We start from the raw sequence: 17,915 nt of genomic DNA on the forward strand, positions 1-17,915 counted from the left end.
ATAGGAGGCAGTAGATTTTGTAAGTTGTAGCCATCAATTAGCCATCAATAGTATATTTAATGGTGTGAAATTTCATCTAATAGTAAAGAATCATTCATTTTTCTTTTGCTGGCTAAGTGTTGGCTAGATTTTAATAAATCTGCTGGTCCCTAGACTCTCCCTTTTAGTATTATGTTTAATAGTCAAAGACTCTAATACTAAAATTTTAGTATCATGTTTCCAAAAAGTGAGATGAGAACGACTTCGACGTTAGAAAGGCGGAGGGGAAGAAATCAAAATAAGTGTCACGACGGGAGAAGGAATTTGGCCGGAGGACGATAACAGAAGAAGACAACATCAGAGGAGGTGTAGTGGGGATGAGGGAGTGGGGAGTGAATCCTCTCCATTAAAGAAAAAACTGGATAGTATTAATTGTGATTTTTCATTCTTCATTGTTCTCTCTTATATTTAATTTTAGTCCCACTTATAAAATTAATGATAAAAGATCACACTTCATTTCTTCAAATCTCAAAAAAATTGAAGAAAATCCATTTACAAAGAAATGTGAAGATGCCCTTGGGATTGATTTTTGTTAATTTTTTAATTAATAAAGATAATTCAATAATTTTATTTGTTTTAATTTTTATATTTATTTTAAATTAAATAAAATATTAAGACATAAACAAATTCTACACATTTTAAGTCAAATATAACACAAATATTTAAATTTTTTTTGGTAACATTTAAATTTAGTATATGTGTCATAGTCTTTATCTTATATCTCCCTTCCAAACCCAACCTAATCATTTTAAAATAAATCTAAAACTTTTTTTGGGGGAAATATTTATATTTTATTTTAAATAAAATTGAGCAAGCCGGATCCAAACGGGTCAATTTTCGGTTTGGAGACCCGGAAACGAGAATCCCTCAATCCTCATTCCTGAGTCACAGACTCAACTCAACTCAACAAGCTCACGCCTCACGCAGCTGAGATTCGAATTTCGATCGTTCTTCTTTCTGCTCCGTTCTCAATTTTCCCTCATTCTTTTTCTCTCTAACCAAACACTCTCAATACCCTGCTTCAGGTAAAAGTAAAGCTTCATCTTCTATTTTGATTTTTCTTTTTCGCTTCGTTGAAGGGGGAACAATAAAAAAAAAGTAACTGAAACCCAAAATTCAAAGACCCTTTCTCACCCAAACCCCCAAAGGTATGCGCTTTCGTGATTCCTTCTTCAATTTATTTCTATTCCGATTTCGCCCTTCTATATTTTTATCTGCTTATATAACCCCCACTGTGATTCGATGATTGGGGAAGTAACCTTCGCTTGCTACTGTTTCTTCTGCTTTGCTGTTAATTTAATGCACTGCGAGGTTTTTAGTTTTTAGGTTACACTTACTCTTGTTTTATTGTTTCATAAAGTGAAGTATGTTTACATGTGCATGTGTATTTTTCAGGTTAAATTTGGCATCAAAATGCCAGATGTTCAGGCCCTTGTCAATGATTTTGTCAATCAACTTAAAAAACGGTATATATTTTTTTTTTCTTTTTTGTTCCTTTTATTAGTCATAAGGTTGTTTGTGTTCAATGGTTGATGAAAGTAGGAACCATCTTCTGATTTGTGAATTTAAGAACTAATTTAGCGGCTTTCTTTTGTGTGTGTGCGGTGTTAGTAAAATTGAAGGGTCTCAGGCCACAGCAAAGCAGACAGCGGAGGTGCTTCGGTCTGTGATTTCGCAGCAGCGCGTGCCACACACGAACCAGGCTGCAGCTTTGATTAATGCAGTAAGGGCAGTTGGGGAGCAGCTTATTGCTGCAAATCCTGTTGGTATGCAGAAATTTAGCCCCTTTTTTTAGAATTTTAGTATAGAAATGATAGGTTTTTTTATTATACAGCCAACCTCATATAGTGAGATAAGACTTAGTTGTTTGTTATGTACCTTGGAGGATTTAAGGGTGTGTTTGAGAAAGTTGAAAAGTTAAACTTATTTCAATAATCACTTTTTATATAATTGGTCGTTTGAGAGTTAATTTATATTTGGATAACTTTGCTAAGAAGTAACCCCAAAATTACTATATAGTATATGGAGTGACTGTTTGGTATGATCATAAGCTTCAAAAGGTTGATATAACTATAGGCTAGTTTTCAGCTTTATGATAAGCTTTCAATTATAATCGGGAAAAAAAATGATATCCAAGCATGCTCGTCTAAAGTGAGGATGCATGTATAAGGAGTTAACTGCCCTTGGATCAACAACTTCCATTGTGCAGTGAGCTCTACTTAATGATCCAAGGGTAGCTAACATTTTACTTTCCTATTTTAGAAGAATCAAATTTATGTCTAGAGATCTATTTGCCTAGCTCCACCTTCTGTCAAAAGATATTTTACAGTCACATGCATTAGTGGTTAATTTGGAATTATGGAGGTCAATTTCATTTGCATATCATAACATGTCATGCATGTGATTGCAGAGCTAGCAGTGGGAAATATTGTGAGGCGTATTTTACACATTATAAGGGAGGAGGATCTTTCCCTTGCAACAGCTGCTATGGCTGGCTTGGGGCTGTCAGTTGCTAGTGATGATGAAGATGACATGGAGCGAAGTGACCAGCCCATTTTATCTGCTGCTGCTGTTGCAGCTGCTGCAAGAAGCACCTTGCGTCCACCATCCTTGCAAACTCTTCTAGAGGATATGCCTGATTCAGCTGCTGTTCCACACACGTCTTCCTCAGGGGGTGATTCTGAAGGGAAAAGCAGATGTGAGGATGCATGTTATTACTGGATTTCTTCTCTGTGTGTTCACTTTGTTTGCTCTACTTATCCCATGTTACTGTGGGTGTATTTGATGATAAAATCATTGTTATTTTATTGGTGTATTGCATGTGATTTTTGAGTTTTGCCTTGTTTTTCTCTATTTCAGCGGTTGACAAAGGTTCAAGAGGTCGGAAGTTGAAGCATGATGTCATTGAAGCAGTTAATGAACTTATTCAGGACATATCCACTTGCTATGAACAAATAGCTGAGCAAGCAATAGAGCACATTCATCAAAAGTTTGTTTCTTCATAAACTATCTTATGATATACTCTTACACTCTTGTTATTTTAAGGTGTTTGTTGCCTTGTTTAATGACATGTTATACTTGCTCCCCAAAGCTCAGATTGATCTGTGACTGTGAAAATCTTGTGTGTAAAACTTTACATATTTGTGCTTTCAACTCATTTGAATGTCTACAATCTACCTAGAATCATGCATTTTTATTTTTGGTCAATTCTAGGACTTCCTGCATTTTCGCAAATAGGCATTGATAAATGGGTCCAACATTGTCTACAGTATTTTTTATAGTATGGAAGACTGCATTTGGTAGGTAGACCAATGCAGATGGAATATTTTTATTAATTGTGTATCTATTTGTGTGGTCAAGCCATGCTTTAGTTACAGCTTTCCTTGTTCCATCGTATCCCCCCCCCCCTCTTTTTAGCTTTCTACGTAACTGTTTATCTTTATGTTGAAGCATGATGGCATTACTAATTACTGGAATAGCTATAATTCTCTTTGTCTGACATAATTGGTCAGAGCTAATCAGTATATAATGTTCACTTCCCTAATGTTTATATTTGATGCATGTCATGTAATTATCATGACAAATGTTTTTATGTTTGTTGAAGTAACTCTGATCTGGTTCATTGCGTTGTTCTTATTGGGAAAATGGATTATTGCTTCCATCCATGTTACTCAGATTAAAGGCTTGATAATATTTTTGACTAGCATTAGGGTCCATATGCTCTCCGCATATTTACAGTTGATTTATCAGCTTGTGCCTTGTTATTGGTGTCTGTTTCTTTTTATTTCTTTCTATTTACATAGAAGAAAATTATATTTTATTTAACCATTTACACTACTCTTTGCGTGATTTCCAGTGAGGTAATATTGACCCTGGGCAGTTCAAAAACTGTGCTGGAATTTCTCTGTGCTGCAAAGGAAAAAAAGAGATCATTTAAGGTCTTTGTTGCCGAGGGTGCACCAAGGTTGGTATTAGAGGCTACATACCATTTGCAAGGGTTGATGCTGGTTTTTCAGCATTTGATTTGATTATATTCTGCATTGATCATTTTCTGTTTATGATACATTCAATTAGATATCAAGGGCACCTCCTTGCAAAAGATTTGGCTGCTAGAGGCTTACAAACCACAGTAATTACTGATTCAGCAGTTTTTGCCATGATTTCCCGAGTTAACATGGTATGCACTGATCCTGGCAATATATTTTTAAGAAATGAGACTCTTATGCTGAAGTCAAATTGGTTTCGTCATATATAGGTTATAGTTGGAGCTCATGCTGTCATGGCTAATGGTGGAGTGATCGCCCCGGTTGGTTTGAATATGGTTGCACTTGCAGCTCAAAGGCATGCTGTTCCATTTGTCGTACTTGCTGGGAGTCACAAGGTTTATTGTTAAAAATTTTCTCATCTTTTTCTTCTCAGGTTATAATGTTAAACATGTTCCTTATCTGCCTCATTTGTAACATCCTAGGAGACAAGAGTTATGGCATTTGATGTCTGCATGTAATCTATTTCATTGTTATGCTAAATCATAAAATGAGAACTATATATATATAATGGTAAAAAATATGAATGTCTGGGACACGAGTTGAATCTCTTCTTCTTGTTGCATGTATATTCCTAATTAACATGGGTTGAAATATTAGAATCACAAGTTTAAGCTGAAAACCACGTCCTGCTCAATAGTTGGACTAAAGTTGTATGGTTCCTTAATTTCAATTTTAGCCATATGTGAAGGTGTTGTGTGTATGCTGATCAATTGAGTTTGAAGATGTGTAAATTGGATTACCAGAATCAAAATAAACAATATGAATTTTTTGCTTCTAATTTAATTTAGTGAATTTTCAAAATCAATCACCAAACAATATTGGATAGATCCAAACCAAATTATAGAGATTGGAAATTTGGAGTTTAACAATATTCTGTACAATAAGAATGAAACAGCTGGATCTTAGTTATTGATTCACTTGAGTGCTAACCATTTATTGCTAGTATGACAACTTTAGTGCCGTATCCTTGCGTAGGAATTAAATTGGGTTGCTTTATAGTTTTAGTTACCGACCGTCTTGCTATTGTTGAACGTTGCTTTATCTTGTTAACAGCTGTGCCCTTTGTATCCGCACAATCCTGAAGTCCTACTGAATGAGCTGAGATCCCCATCTGAGCTGCTTGACTTTGGGGAATTCTCAGATTGCATGGATTCTGCTAGTGGCGCTGGCTCTCTTCACATTGTTAATCCAACGTTTGATTATGTGCCACCTAAACTTGTTAGTTTGTTTATTACTGACACGTAAGTTGAACTGAAGTAGATGAAATTCTCAAATAGCTTATCGTTATCTCCTGAAAATTAATGTGCTAATTGCCATCTCTTTCCGTATTTGATAATCTGCAAATTACTTCTCAGTGGAGGGCATAACCCGTCCTATATGTACCGACTCATAGCGGATTACTACTCGGCTGATGATCTGGTGGTGAAAGGAAGGCCTACTACAGGAAGTTGAGCAATTGAGTTTCGGCTACCCTAATTTTTGTTCTATAATGGTAAGCCATATGAAATTAATATTATATACTTCTGTTTGTCATTGTCTCTATATTGTATTGGTTAGTCACATTTTCTTCAACAGAAAGAACATGTAAAGAGGTTGAGTATTTTTTGCTTAGTCAAAGATCAATGAAGCTTGATCCCTAAAGGGATGCTACATGCTACTATAGTTATGTCTGAATCTGAGTTTCTTTCCCATAATTCTTTCCCTCAGCTTGGTGTCTTCATCAACATGTTTCTGTTTTAAGAGGTCTCTTATAGGATGACGAATAGTTATACTATTGATAGAATTCATATGGCCAAGTCTGTTTTTTTAAACCATAAATTCTGACTTTTCTAAAGTAATTGACTTTTGATAATCAATCTGTAAGTTACAACATATTATGCCGATTAATTCATGTAGTTTTACTCCTTGTGGCGAAAAGGGGCTTTCTTGTTGCATTTCTCTATTCTATCAACCCTGTGGAGCAATGACATTGCTCTGGTGAATTTTCAGGTTTCTGATGTTCTCTGATGAAGCATAGGCTAGAGCTACAGGTTCACGATCATTTTGCGCGCAAGAAAGTGGGCTACATGTAACACTGGGGAACTAGGGGATGATCAATTATATAGAGAAAAAGGGATATGGGAAAATTATCAGGTGAAACAAGATTGCATTTTTGTGGTTGCTGACCACGATGGGGTACACATTTTGTGCATATAACCCTTTTAGTCTTTATTAAGATCTAGCCTTTCTGATTTTTGGTCCATTCATGTGAGCATTCAAGGGTCCCCAACTTTCTGTTTTGATGTATATTTTTTTGTTACTCCCAGGAAAAAAAGGTATCAGAGATCTTTATTCTTTACACACAAATTTCTAGTTTAGTTTGTTTAGTTGATTTGTTCCAACATGTAGTTGCCATAGAAACCTTTTATTCCTGGTATGTTATTTGGAGGCACAAGAATCATGAATTTTTGCAGGTGAATCATGAATGGCTTGTTTTGAGATGGCATTTAAATTCTTGAAATTGATGAGAATGTTTTCTTTGGTTTCAAATTTGTTTATGACTAGTGCTAATAATCAGCTTTCAGAGACAACAATGATTCAATACAGAGTGAATAATTTTGGTTATGGTGTTTACTATTTGGGACTAAATTGGAACACTGAAAATTTGGTTGGAGGACCAAGTTTCAACTTTCATATAAAATTGATAAAAGATGTTCTATTCTATATACTCTTAATTTAAGACTATTTATATTCAAATACAGAGAATATTTCATATATTTTTTACATTTTTTTAATGGGATTGGTACAACAACTATTTGTTCCAAATTTTCAATTTTCGATTTCTAACTTTTTATTCCCCCCCCCCCCCAACTGCCGAGTGCATTTACATAGGATATGCTTTTTAATAATCTGACTGAGATAAAAATAATTTATTATAATATTATTTACACTAAATTTTACTAAAATAGAATATTTAATTCTTATTTATGTATATTTTAGACAAATAGAATATATTGATTTTTTAAAACATGTCAAATAGACATAGTTCTTGATTGACATGAAAGTTGTAAGAACAATTTATAAGAATTAACTTTTAATCAAATAGTGAATTTACATATATTACTCAATGGTGTAATAATTAGTTAAAGTTATGAGTGTTATTTAATCGTATATAATTAATTGTTGTAGTATATACACTACAATGCAATATACTTTTTTTTTTAATCTGGACTACTATATACTTATATACGCCTAAAAAAATTAAATATCTTCCTTACTTTGCGTGAAGCATCATACATATATTTTCTCATTTATAAAACTAAAATAATTCTAAAAGAATACAAATATATCTTCCTCTTCTTTTTTCTTTTTATCGCTATTAATTTATAGGTAGAAACTCAGGTGCAGTCGACTTCACGTGAAGTTGATAACTGAAATCCGTTAAATGATTTGACTAAATCTTCGTCTAACGACTCTCAAGTATTAACTTCACATGAAATCGACTTCATCTGAGTTTTTACTTAATTTATATTAATCTGAAATTTAAAAGGAAAATAAAAACAATTTATACAATTATAAATCACAATTCAATATTATACAAATATAATAAATGAAAAAAAAAGTTACATTCGGTCTTTTTTTTTTTATATATAAGCTATTACACTCCTTAGAGTTTTACACAAATATACATAAACTACTAAGTACATGGCAGTTTATATGAAGATATATAAAACTCTACGGAGTGTAACGACTTATATAAAAAATTAAAAAAGATCCAAATATAATTTTTTTATTTATTATATTTATGTAATATTAAACTATAATTTATTTAATTGTGTAAATTATCCTGAAAATAACTTTAAAATTAAAAATAGGTAGCATGACATATCCTGATATCCGTGCCTGTTTAAAAAGAAATCTGAAATGGGTCGGAACAGCGAAAACGGGTTATTTTCCGGGTCAACCCGATTCGTGGAGGTATAAAACTCTGAGTTCTAGGGTTTTAGCGGTGTGTGGCTTTCGTGTTGTGTTGGATCTAATCACATAAACCCATTCATTTCGTTTCATTTGATTTGACATAGCCATGACTGCTCAGACCCAAGAAGAGCTTCTTGCCGAGCATCTCGAACAGCAGAAGCTCCATGTAATTCACTTTCTCTTCAAAACAATCTTCTAATCCATTTTTGTTATATATATATTTTTTGGATCTTATTATATGTAACTTCTAGGTTTATTATAATTGTATTTGAGTAAGCTTTTGGCTTCGGTTTGATTGTGTGCAAACTTTGTTGATTGTGTTTGATTAGGAAAGGTTTAGGTTTTATTATAATTGTATCTGGTTGCTGAGTTGTGCCCTAGGGTTTAGCGGAAGATTCTTGGTTCCAAGTTGAGCAATTCTAATGGACTAAATTGAAAGGTTTTTTAGGTATTAACAATATTCCTCAAGTTTGCAAGAGAAGGGATAGTGTAATCTTGACATCAAACACTGGCATAAAAATTGTACTTAATAAATTATTAGTGAACACTAATATCTAGGAAACAATTTAATCGCTGGTCTAGTGGAACTATTGGAAAAAGGGAAAAAAAATTACAAGTACACTTAGCAGATGATTGTTACAGTTTGCAGGTAAAAGTAAGTACTTTGTAATTTCTATTGATTGTTGTGCTTTAGTAGAAATGTAGCAGCTTAAGTGCCTTTTCACTCCATATTTGATTTCCTTCTATTTGCCCTATTTTAACTTTTAATATCTTTTGTAGCATGATGAGCCTGTAGTTGAGGATGAGGATGATGATGAAGAGGATGACGATGATGATGATGAGGATGATGACAAAGATGACGACGGTGAAGGTAAGTTATCAACTTATAACTTATAACCCATTTCCATTCCTGCATTTCTTCAATTATTTGGTTGGAATTAGTATAAATAAAAAAAAATGTATGTGTTCAATGGATTATTTTGGCTAGCCTTGATTGTAGAAGTGGCCTTTATTATTATTAGTTTGAAATTGGGAAAAAAATTTGTTTCACACTGTGCTGTGTCTTCTGTTAGGGGGCTTCTTTTACAAGGTGATAAACATGGTCCACAAAGTTGTTGAGTTTTCCTTAAAAAATCTCACTATCTGGAATTTGATTTTATTTTTGTTTAACAAAATGCTTTCTATATTTGATTCTTAACCTTTGTTTGATTGTTAAGTTTTTAAAAATTGCTATGTTGCGTTTACTGAATTGATGGTTGTAATAAATTACTTGGGTATCATAAAATGGCTGGATGAAATTCATAGACTTGTTACTTTGTATTTGAATTTTGAAAATGCATTTAGATATTTATACCACTTTTATATATGACTGAAATAATGCCGGCTATAAATTATGGTTTCAATTCACAAAAAAGGGACTGTGTTTCTATTGCAGGACATGAAGGTGAGGCCGGTAGGTCCAAGCAGACGAGGAGTGAGAAGAAGAGTCGCAAGGCGATGCTCAAACTTGGAATGAAACCTGTGTCAGGTGTCAGCCGCGTCACAGTAAAAAAGAGCAAAAATGTTAGTAGTTGATATATTTTTTTAGTTTGATCAATTTTCCATTTCTTTCATCTCCTTTATACTCCCCGATTGACCATTTTTTACTTCTGTCAGATCCTATTCGTTATCTCAAAACCAGATGTATTTAAAAGCCCAACATCCGACACATACATCATATTCGGGGAAGCTAAGATCGAAGACTTGAGTTCACAGCTACAAACTCAGGCAGCAGAGCAGTTCAAGGCTCCCAATTTGGCTAATGCAGGACCGAAACCTGAATCTTCCAGCATCGCCCAAGATGATGAGGATGTGGATGAGACTGGTGTAGATCCCAAGGACATAGAGTTAGTGATGACTCAAGCTGGTGTTTCAAGACCAAAAGCAGTTAAAGCTCTCAAAGCTGCCAATGGTGATATTGTTGCGGCCATTATGGAGCTCACTACTTGATGGGCAGATTTGGTAGAATATTAGTATTTTGGACTCGAGCTTTCTTTCTGTGTTGATGGAAATTTTTGCTCTCGTTTTTTAAAATAGTGGTTTGTACCAATACTGTTGTTTTCTTAAGATTTTCTGTGTATTGTCTGGTATGGAAGGAAGAGAATGAAGGCACATTTGCAGCATTGGTATGTTTGATGCCAAGAATTTCAATCATGATTAGCAATTATCTTTTTGTTGGTTTGCACAGTTTGCTTGTATGATCTTTCGTGAATCATGATTATCATGAACTCAAAATACAAACCCATTTTAAAAATGGGAAAAGCTTTTTAAATATAATAAAAGATTAAAGTGGTCTGAATATGATGTAAAACAGGCTAATCAACTATCTTCTATTGCTTGTTTTCATGCACGTATGAATCTATCATTCACATTTTGAATATAAGTAGAATTTGCGACATAATTTATTAAGCCATGATTTTTCAATATATACCCCCAGAAGTTTGAGAATACCAGTTCTTCAAACATGACATACAACCCAAGCTGGACAATTATCAGAGTAATCATAAGCAATTTAGTACTCCGTCAAATTATATATTATAAAAAGAAAAAAACAGAAGAGATGCTATATGATTTCAAGTTTAAACGACTAAATTAAATTTAGGAAATTCATTACAAACTTCAAACTACACTAAATAACGTTACATGTCTTGCATATTTAAATAGTACACAATAAGTACAGAGTCACAGGTAAAAGAATCCTGCATGCCATTATCTTATCAAAAACAAAATTACAAATAACTCTAAGAAAGCAAATCAATAAATGACATCACAAAGGGTTGCTGGCATGACCAATTTGATCACATCTGCTCCACATCAAACCAGAAAAGAAGTGAAGTTCTGGCATATATCACTCTTACTCGTTGCAAGGACAGATCGCCACTTGTCAATACGGCTTTGGCACCCCCTTCAATGCGAGTTTGAGAAACGAATACACCATCGCCGTTACTCTTTTCCTGCAAGGGAAGAACCTCGGTGCTATTGGCTGTACTCACAATGGGACAGGAGAGATAGTCCAGAGGATTGGTTTCACATTGAAGTATGCAGCCATCTATGGTTAGCCTTCCCTTTCTGTGTAGCAAGCAACAGCCAAGCTCTGCCTTCACAGTTAAGTTTGCCAATTTACAGGTGGAAAGGAACTCCAACGCACTGCTCAGATGAAAAAAGGAAACGTGCATGCCAAATGTAGCTGAAGATGGAATATATGGTGGTACTTCAATGCTCAAGGAGCCATTTCCAAGATGCCGGAGATCAAAACAGCAGGCGATATAACAGACAGCGTCTAACGATAGACAAAAACCATAACTGAACCCTTGAAATCCAGCATGATGGAAGTGACTCCTAGATACCACTTCTAAAGTTCACTACATGAGATAAAAATATGTATGTGAAGAAATTGCAAACCTGTCTGCGCCTCGAGAACATATGAGTGTCGTGTCATCTGGAAGCTCACCTGCACCAACCTGAACAAAGGTCGTTGATTTTGGATGGCAAAGAATTGAGAAATTTTCTATTATTAACACTTACTGCTTCCCGAAGAATTAGATTCACAGAGGCACAAACTCCAGTTAGCAAGTCTTGCCCATTATTCAGACGAAGGCAACTCCTAATCTAGTGTTAACTTATGAAGTTATGAACCTAAATGTTTCCAGTGATACTAGTAAAAACTAAACAAGCTGAAACTTTTTATTTAGATGATAGAAATTCATTGATTAATGGCTGAAATACAAAGAGGAGCTCACTTAATTACACCAGGAAAAGAGTACAGAACTGGAAGGGCTGCAAACTGTATAATGCGTAATTTCAAGGAAAGTCAAGGTTGGATGGTTTACCCTCTAAGAGGTACTGTTTAACCATATGCAATCATTTCAATGATATTCCCGTGCAGGTGTCTGTTACAGAAGATTATGCATATGGTTGAGCAAATTAGGTCATTAGGACAAGTTCTTTAAGCTGAACCAGTGTACCCAAAATGAGGACATTAGTGGCAGTGATAGTCATAAAGATAAGGGATACTTACGCTAGCTGATCCTAATGGTGGGAATCCTGCACTGAGAACAACACTTGGTTGATTATCACAAATGCGTACTTAAGATTCTAAACCCTCGATGATCTCGAATACCTATGACATTTTTCTAGGACTATATTGGCTCCATTTTGAAATACATGGAGGATTTTTGAGGATTACAGAACAGAGGTGCCTGCAGGGCATATTCTTGAATGGGCCAAGATAAGGACTGAATTCAGATGACAGACTGCTAGTACCTTTGCAGAATCAACGAATATTTCCCAATTGAAAGATGAGAACAATGGATAGATTTATGGAAATAATAAAATGAAGGTGATGAAACCGGAGAACAGGTGAAGGCCTTACATGCACTCTTAGTCTTTAGAAAATAAATAAATGAATAAAGACTCCGTCGGTTCTTATCTTTTCACTTAAGAATATCATATTGTTAATTTCAGCAGGGGATTAACCAAGTGATACTTCATTTCCTCCTTATCATATAAGAGAATTGGACAACTCACCAAGCAAATTGGTTTCTTTATTTGAATGTTTGAGACGCAATGAACTCCACCAGCTGCTATTAAAATGGTGTCACCTGGTCTGTAAGAAGAAAAAAACAGTGAGCATTAATACACATCCTGAGGGGAAATCTAGAGTGATGCACACATATCATTAATTTTACATACCTTGAAGCAGCGACAGCAGTTTCAATGCTGGGGAAAACACCAGGTTCGGATAACTCTTTGACCGATCGATCTACTCTAAGCCATAGGCGAGGGTGACATGCCAAGTAATTCCATCTGTGGCAAACGAGGGCGGTATTAAAGCGATCTGCAAACTCAATAGAAGCTTTGTGACAAAACATGCTCCAAATTATGTTAATTGTTTCCATTTTAGAGAGGATTGAAGTGTTAGTACAAGGATAGGTGTAACAATCATGACCACAAGGGTGCTAATTATTTGTTTAGTTTTTAAATTTCTTCAAAGGTTTTAATCAAACTTGACACCCCCATATATTATATGAATAATGCTACACATCCAAGTTTTTTTGTTAATCAAGTCCAACCAAGTTGTTCTAATATAACAAAAATCAATTACCACTAACATTATTTCAAGTCTTATTGTTTAACTTGGTTGGACTTGGTTCATAAAAAGATTTAAATGTTTAGCATTCCTCTGTATACATAATCTTCAAGCTACAAATTTTTACATCATATCTACCTCTCCAAAGTACGTAACTAACTAAACAAAATACAAATAAAACCTTGATTTAAGCCTCAATTTCGAAGCCGTTTCACGCAATTTGTAACAAATAACAGTTCACCCAATTTCAAAACCTAGTTCAAGTTTGCGAATTCCGAATTGCATACCAAATGGGAAGTGAAGCATCATAAATCCCCAGATCAAAGACACCAAACAGCAAAATTGAAGCAATTAAAACCTGAGTGTTTTTGAATTGAGGGTAAAGATTAGGACTTTAAGGGGCATACCAGGAATTGGGGGAAGGAAGCTGAATATGTGCATAAGACAACCATCATCGAGATTATTGATGGGAGAGCACGAAGAAGAAGAAGAAGAAGAGGAGGAGGCTCTCTTTCTGGAACACCTCTTCCAGTTGCCCTCTTCCATGAGAGAGGTGTCGCTCTGATTCTGAACCATGTGCGGGTCTAACTCCATGCCCTCACCACCACCACCGCCACGACCACCACCACCACCTGCTTCCTACCCTCTTTTTAAGGCCTTGTATGTTTGTTTGGTTGTTTTATTTCCTTCGGTTACAAAAAACGAGTAAAAATTACGATAAAAATAAGGATGAAAAAAGAATCGATAGATGAGTTCGTGCCTTTGACTAAATTGTTAATATAATATTATATGTACGATCAAATTCAATTACTATACTATATATTTATATATAGCATATATGTTACATTTAACTTCATTTTAATATATATTTTATAAAAGTCTCTAATTTAGTTATTGATTTAACATAATTAAAAAATATATGTACATAAAAAATTAATAATTAAATTAGTTATTATATACTTATAAAAAAAATATTTTTTAAAATTAAAAAATTAATAAAATAAATAAATCAAAGAATTTTTTATTTTTAATTATAAAAATTATAATATTAATGTTTAGTCAAAATAGTTACTAAAATTAATTATTGATATAAAATATACACTAAAATATAAATTAATGTATAAGTACAACTAATGCATGATATAGCCAACGAATTATAGTTTAAATGGCATAATCTCTCTATATTCATCTAATAAATTATGAGTTTGAGTCTCTCTTCTAACATAAATACACTATATTTTATCGATTTTTCATATCCTTTTGCATACACATGTCTAGATAATTGTTTCTCTCCATATACTATTGACTTTCATCACACAATAGATCATGTATTAATCAAATATCCAAATAAAACTGAGACCACAGCAATAATTAATGAAACTATAATTTTAACCTGTGATTTTGCCTTACAAATGTGTTATATGCGCCTTCTTTTAATTTTAATCTCATATTTGTGTCTAAAGCAATTAATTTTTTACTGTCAATTTTTATTTAACAATATACATTGTGAGAGACAGGACAATCTTTCTTTAAAGATGATTGGTCATGCTAGACAAAGAGGTGACTTGTATATTTTCGATATAGATATAACTTATGTCAACTTATAAGCAAAGAATAGAGAACTAGTCAACGCCAACAATTCAGTTAATGTTGCTACTGTTATAGACACTATAAATCATGAAATTTAGCATTATAGATTAGGACATGTCTCGTGATAGTTATAGAAAATAAAAAAGAGTTATCCTTTTATTGTATGTACATTAAAAATGAGTTTTGAGAATTATGCCATTATGCAAAATAAAAAAGATTGTCTTTTTATTTAAGTCAAATAAAATCTATCAATTTATTTGATTTAGTGCATATGAATATTTGGGAACCTATTTCTACTCCATCTTTTGTTGGTCATAAATATTTTTCTCCTTTAGCAGATATATACTATATGTTATCAATTTTCCATATCGTTTTACACACATGACTGGATAATTGATACTAGTACCACTGCATATGTTACTTTTTTTTTTCTTCATACTTTTCACTCTCATCACATAATAGATCATGTATTAATTAAATGTCCAAATAAAACTAAGACCACAGTAATAATTAGTGGAACTATAATTTTAACCTGTGATTTTTGCCTTACAAATGTATTATATATACTTTCTTTTAATTTTAATCTCATATCTGTGTCTAAAGCAACTAATTTTTTATGGTTAAATTTAACAATGCACATTGTGAGATACAGGGCAATCTTTCTTTAAAGATAATTGATCATGCTAGACAGAGAGGTGGCTTGTATATCTTCGATATAATATAACTTATGTCAACTTAAAAGCAAAGAATAGAGAACTAGTCAATACCAATAATTCAGTTAGTGTTGCTATAAAATTTGGTACTGTAAATTAGGACATGTTTCAATTGATAGTTACAGAAAATAAAAAAGAGTTATCATTTTATTGTATGTCCATTACAAAATAAGCCTTGTGAACTATGCCATTATACAAAACAAAGAAGATTGTCTTTTCATCTGAGTCGAACAAAATCTGTCAATTTATTTTATTAAGTGCATATGAATATTTAGGGACCTATTTCTATTCCATCTTTTGTTGGCTATAAGTATTTTTTAACAATAGTAAAAGACAAAAGCAGGTTCACTTGAATATTTTTTATGAAAAATAAAAGTAAAATTCCTTTTATCCAACAATTTGTGCAACTAATTGAAACCAAATTTTAAATAAAAATAAAAAATATCAAAACTGATAATGGGATTGAATTTATCATGAGTTCTTTTTATGAAAAATAGGAAATAATTCATTAGATTTCATGTATTAAGATACCTCAACAAAAATAAAGTTATAGAATAAAAATAGAGAAATGTTAGGAGGCCAGTAATTTTTGTGATTTGTAGCTATCAAATAGTCATCAATGATAGTTTTAATGGTGTGAGATTGGTGTGAGATTTCATCCAATGGCTCACTTTTCTTTGCTGGTTACATGCTGGCCAGAATTTAACAAAGTTACTGGTCCCCTAAACTTTTCTATAAAAATATCAAGATATTTTGAATATTGCTAAAGCACTCATTTTTAAGGCTCATCTTCCTAAAAATTTTTAGAAATATGCTGAAGCACATGCTCTATATATTCTCAATAGAGTGTCTAATTCATCTATTAATAATAAAAATTCTGATCAAATTATTTTTACTAAAATGTCAAACATTTAACACTTCATAATTTTTGGATGTCTTACATTTGCTTCAACTCTAATTACAAATGAAAAAAAAAAATGGATAAAAAAAGAAAAAAATATATTTTCTTTGGCTTTAAGACAAGAACAAAAGGATATATTTTGATGAACATTAATAACAATTTTTCATATTTATAAATATAATTTTTTATGAAAATTTCTTTTCATATAAGAATCATCAAGTTTCTCATCAATTTGAATATGTTTTCAATTCTAATCAAGTCACTATGACTACATTACATAATCATGATCATATAAATATCGTTGATAGCAGCACATTATCTTTTCATACTTTAGATTTATTTTTCATTCAACATATATGGTCAAACACTCCTTCAAACACAATTGATATTCAATCACATACTACCCTATCATATTATGAATGTATGCAAACCACTGTCTCTGATAACATGGTCCAATCATCAATCACAAAACGATATCCAATTTTCAATTACTTGAATTACAATTCTCTGGTACAATCACATAAAGTCTTTTCCATTAAAATTTTCACAAATCCATAATCAAAGAGCTATGAGCAGACTATTCTAAGTGATTATTGGCAGAAAGCAATTAAAGTTGAGCTTGAAGCATTAAAGAAAAGCAATACCTAAAAACTTACCACTCTACCAAAAGGGAAACATGTAATCGACGTAAATGGGTATTTAAAATCAAGTATAACTCTAATGAGACTATAGAGAGACACAAAGCAAGGCTTGTAGCCAAGGACTTCACTCAAATACAAGGGTATGACTATTTTGATACCTTTAGTTCTGTGATGAAAACGACTTTCTTTTGTATTCTCTTAGCAATTATAGCTAGTAAGAACCGGTTTATTTATTAATTAGATGTAATCATTGCCTTTTTTCATGGTGATCTACCTGAAGAAGTCTATATGAAGTGGTCCCTTGGTTTAAATGCGCAGCCAAAAATAATTTGCAAGCTGGAACAATCCTTATATGGTCATAAGCAAGTAAATCGTCAGTTAAACTCTAAGTTATGCTTTGTCTTAATTGCTTCTGGTTACTCACCAGCAAAGGCAGATCATTCTCTTTTCACCAAATCTTCTCCAACAAGTTTCACTTCTATTCTTGTTTATGTCGATGATTTGATTCTAGCGGGGATGACGCAGAAGAGATCAAACAAGTGAAGATGAAATTTGACACTTTGTTCAAAATCAAGAATTTAGGCGAACTAAAATTCTTCTTGGACATGAAAGTTGCAAGCAGTAAAAGAGGAATAGCTTTATATCAAAGGAAGTATATTCTTGATCTGCTAAAAGAGTATAGTTTATTAGATTCAAAACCAGCCAGCACATCTATGAATTATTCAATTCATCTCTCAAAGTCATCAGGAACATTATTGAATGATATTAAGCCATATAGAAGACTCATTGGAAGGCTGATATACCTCACTAATACCAGGCCTGACATAAACTTTGTTGTTAGCAAGTTAACTCAATTTCTTGATTATTTTATGGATGAGCATTTCAAAGCAGTCTTACATA

General features: G+C 33.0%; 3 protein-coding genes across 4 annotated transcripts; 2 read left to right on the forward strand and 1 right to left on the reverse strand.

Annotated features, from left to right (window-relative positions):
- Window positions 1-851: 851 nt before the first annotated feature.
- On the forward strand, window positions 852-6,614 carry LOC112783607 (uncharacterized). Of its 2 annotated transcripts, none has more exons than XM_025826634.3 (11): window positions 852-1,187; window positions 1,435-1,505; window positions 1,651-1,805; window positions 2,450-2,737; window positions 2,899-3,028; window positions 3,896-4,003; window positions 4,114-4,216; window positions 4,295-4,420; window positions 5,139-5,326; window positions 5,441-5,577; window positions 6,075-6,614. In XM_025826634.3, exons 2-10 carry the CDS (start codon window positions 1,453-1,455, stop codon window positions 5,535-5,537), a joined length of 1,248 nt encoding a protein of 415 aa, XP_025682419.1. In that variant the 5' UTR covers window positions 852-1,187; window positions 1,435-1,452; the 3' UTR covers window positions 5,538-5,577; window positions 6,075-6,614. The 2 variants fall into 2 exon arrangements, with proteins under 2 accessions (XP_025682419.1, XP_025682420.1); XM_025826635.3 differs by having other exon boundaries at window positions 867-1,064.
- Window positions 6,615-7,959: 1,345 nt separating this feature from the next.
- Window positions 7,960-10,254, forward strand: LOC112786796 (nascent polypeptide-associated complex subunit alpha-like protein 1). Its single transcript, XM_025830169.3, has 4 exons — window positions 7,960-8,208; window positions 8,823-8,913; window positions 9,478-9,605; window positions 9,699-10,254. The coding sequence occupies exons 1-4, from the start codon at window positions 8,149-8,151 to the stop codon at window positions 10,029-10,031; spliced, it is 612 nt and encodes a 203-aa protein (XP_025685954.1). The 5' UTR covers window positions 7,960-8,148; the 3' UTR covers window positions 10,032-10,254.
- Window positions 10,255-10,649: 395 nt separating this feature from the next.
- Window positions 10,650-13,965, reverse strand: LOC112786795 (F-box protein SKIP5). Its single transcript, XM_025830168.3, has 5 exons — window positions 13,578-13,965; window positions 12,774-12,918; window positions 12,609-12,687; window positions 11,484-11,542; window positions 10,650-11,228 (listed from the first exon to the last, which is right to left on the reverse strand). Exons 1-5 carry the CDS (start codon window positions 13,762-13,764, stop codon window positions 10,880-10,882), a joined length of 819 nt encoding a protein of 272 aa, XP_025685953.1. The 5' UTR covers window positions 13,765-13,965; the 3' UTR covers window positions 10,650-10,879.
- Window positions 13,966-17,915: the final 3,950 nt, after the last annotated feature.

The sequence above is a fragment of the Arachis hypogaea genome, chromosome 20 (assembly GCF_003086295.3).
Source record: "Arachis hypogaea cultivar Tifrunner chromosome 20, arahy.Tifrunner.gnm2.J5K5, whole genome shotgun sequence".
NCBI classification, from domain to species: domain Eukaryota; kingdom Viridiplantae; phylum Streptophyta; class Magnoliopsida; order Fabales; family Fabaceae; genus Arachis; species Arachis hypogaea.

What these genes read in the sequence shown, in the direction of transcription:
- LOC112783607 (XM_025826634.3), top strand. Translation starts at nt 1,453, where the DNA reads ATGCCAGATGTTCAGGCCCTTGTCAATGATTTTGTCAATCAACTTAAA. An exon ending in GTCAATCAACTTAAAAAACG is followed by an intron (nt 1,506 to 1,650) that starts GTATATATTTTT and finishes GTGCGGTGTTAG; the next exon opens with TAAAATTGAAGGGTCTCAGG. An exon ending in TACTTGCTGGGAGTCACAAG is followed by an intron (nt 4,421 to 5,138) that starts GTTTATTGTTAA and finishes TCTTGTTAACAG; the next exon opens with CTGTGCCCTTTGTATCCGCA.
- LOC112786796 (XM_025830169.3), top strand. Translation starts at nt 8,149, where the DNA reads ATGACTGCTCAGACCCAAGAAGAGCTTCTTGCCGAGCATCTCGAACAG. An exon ending in TCGAACAGCAGAAGCTCCAT is followed by an intron (nt 8,209 to 8,822) that starts GTAATTCACTTT and finishes TATCTTTTGTAG; the next exon opens with CATGATGAGCCTGTAGTTGA. An exon ending in CAGTAAAAAAGAGCAAAAAT is followed by an intron (nt 9,606 to 9,698) that starts GTTAGTAGTTGA and finishes TACTTCTGTCAG; the next exon opens with ATCCTATTCGTTATCTCAAA.
- LOC112786795 (XM_025830168.3), bottom strand. Translation starts at nt 13,764, where the DNA reads ATGGAGTTAGACCCGCACATGGTTCAGAATCAGAGCGACACCTCTCTC. An exon ending in ACTGCTGTCGCTGCTTCAAG is followed by an intron (nt 12,688 to 12,773) that starts GTATGTAAAATT and finishes TTCTTCTTACAG; the next exon opens with ACCAGGTGACACCATTTTAA. An exon ending in TAAAGAAACCAATTTGCTTG is followed by an intron (nt 11,543 to 12,608) that starts GTGAGTTGTCCA and finishes ACCTTTGTTCAG; the next exon opens with GTTGGTGCAGGTGAGCTTCC.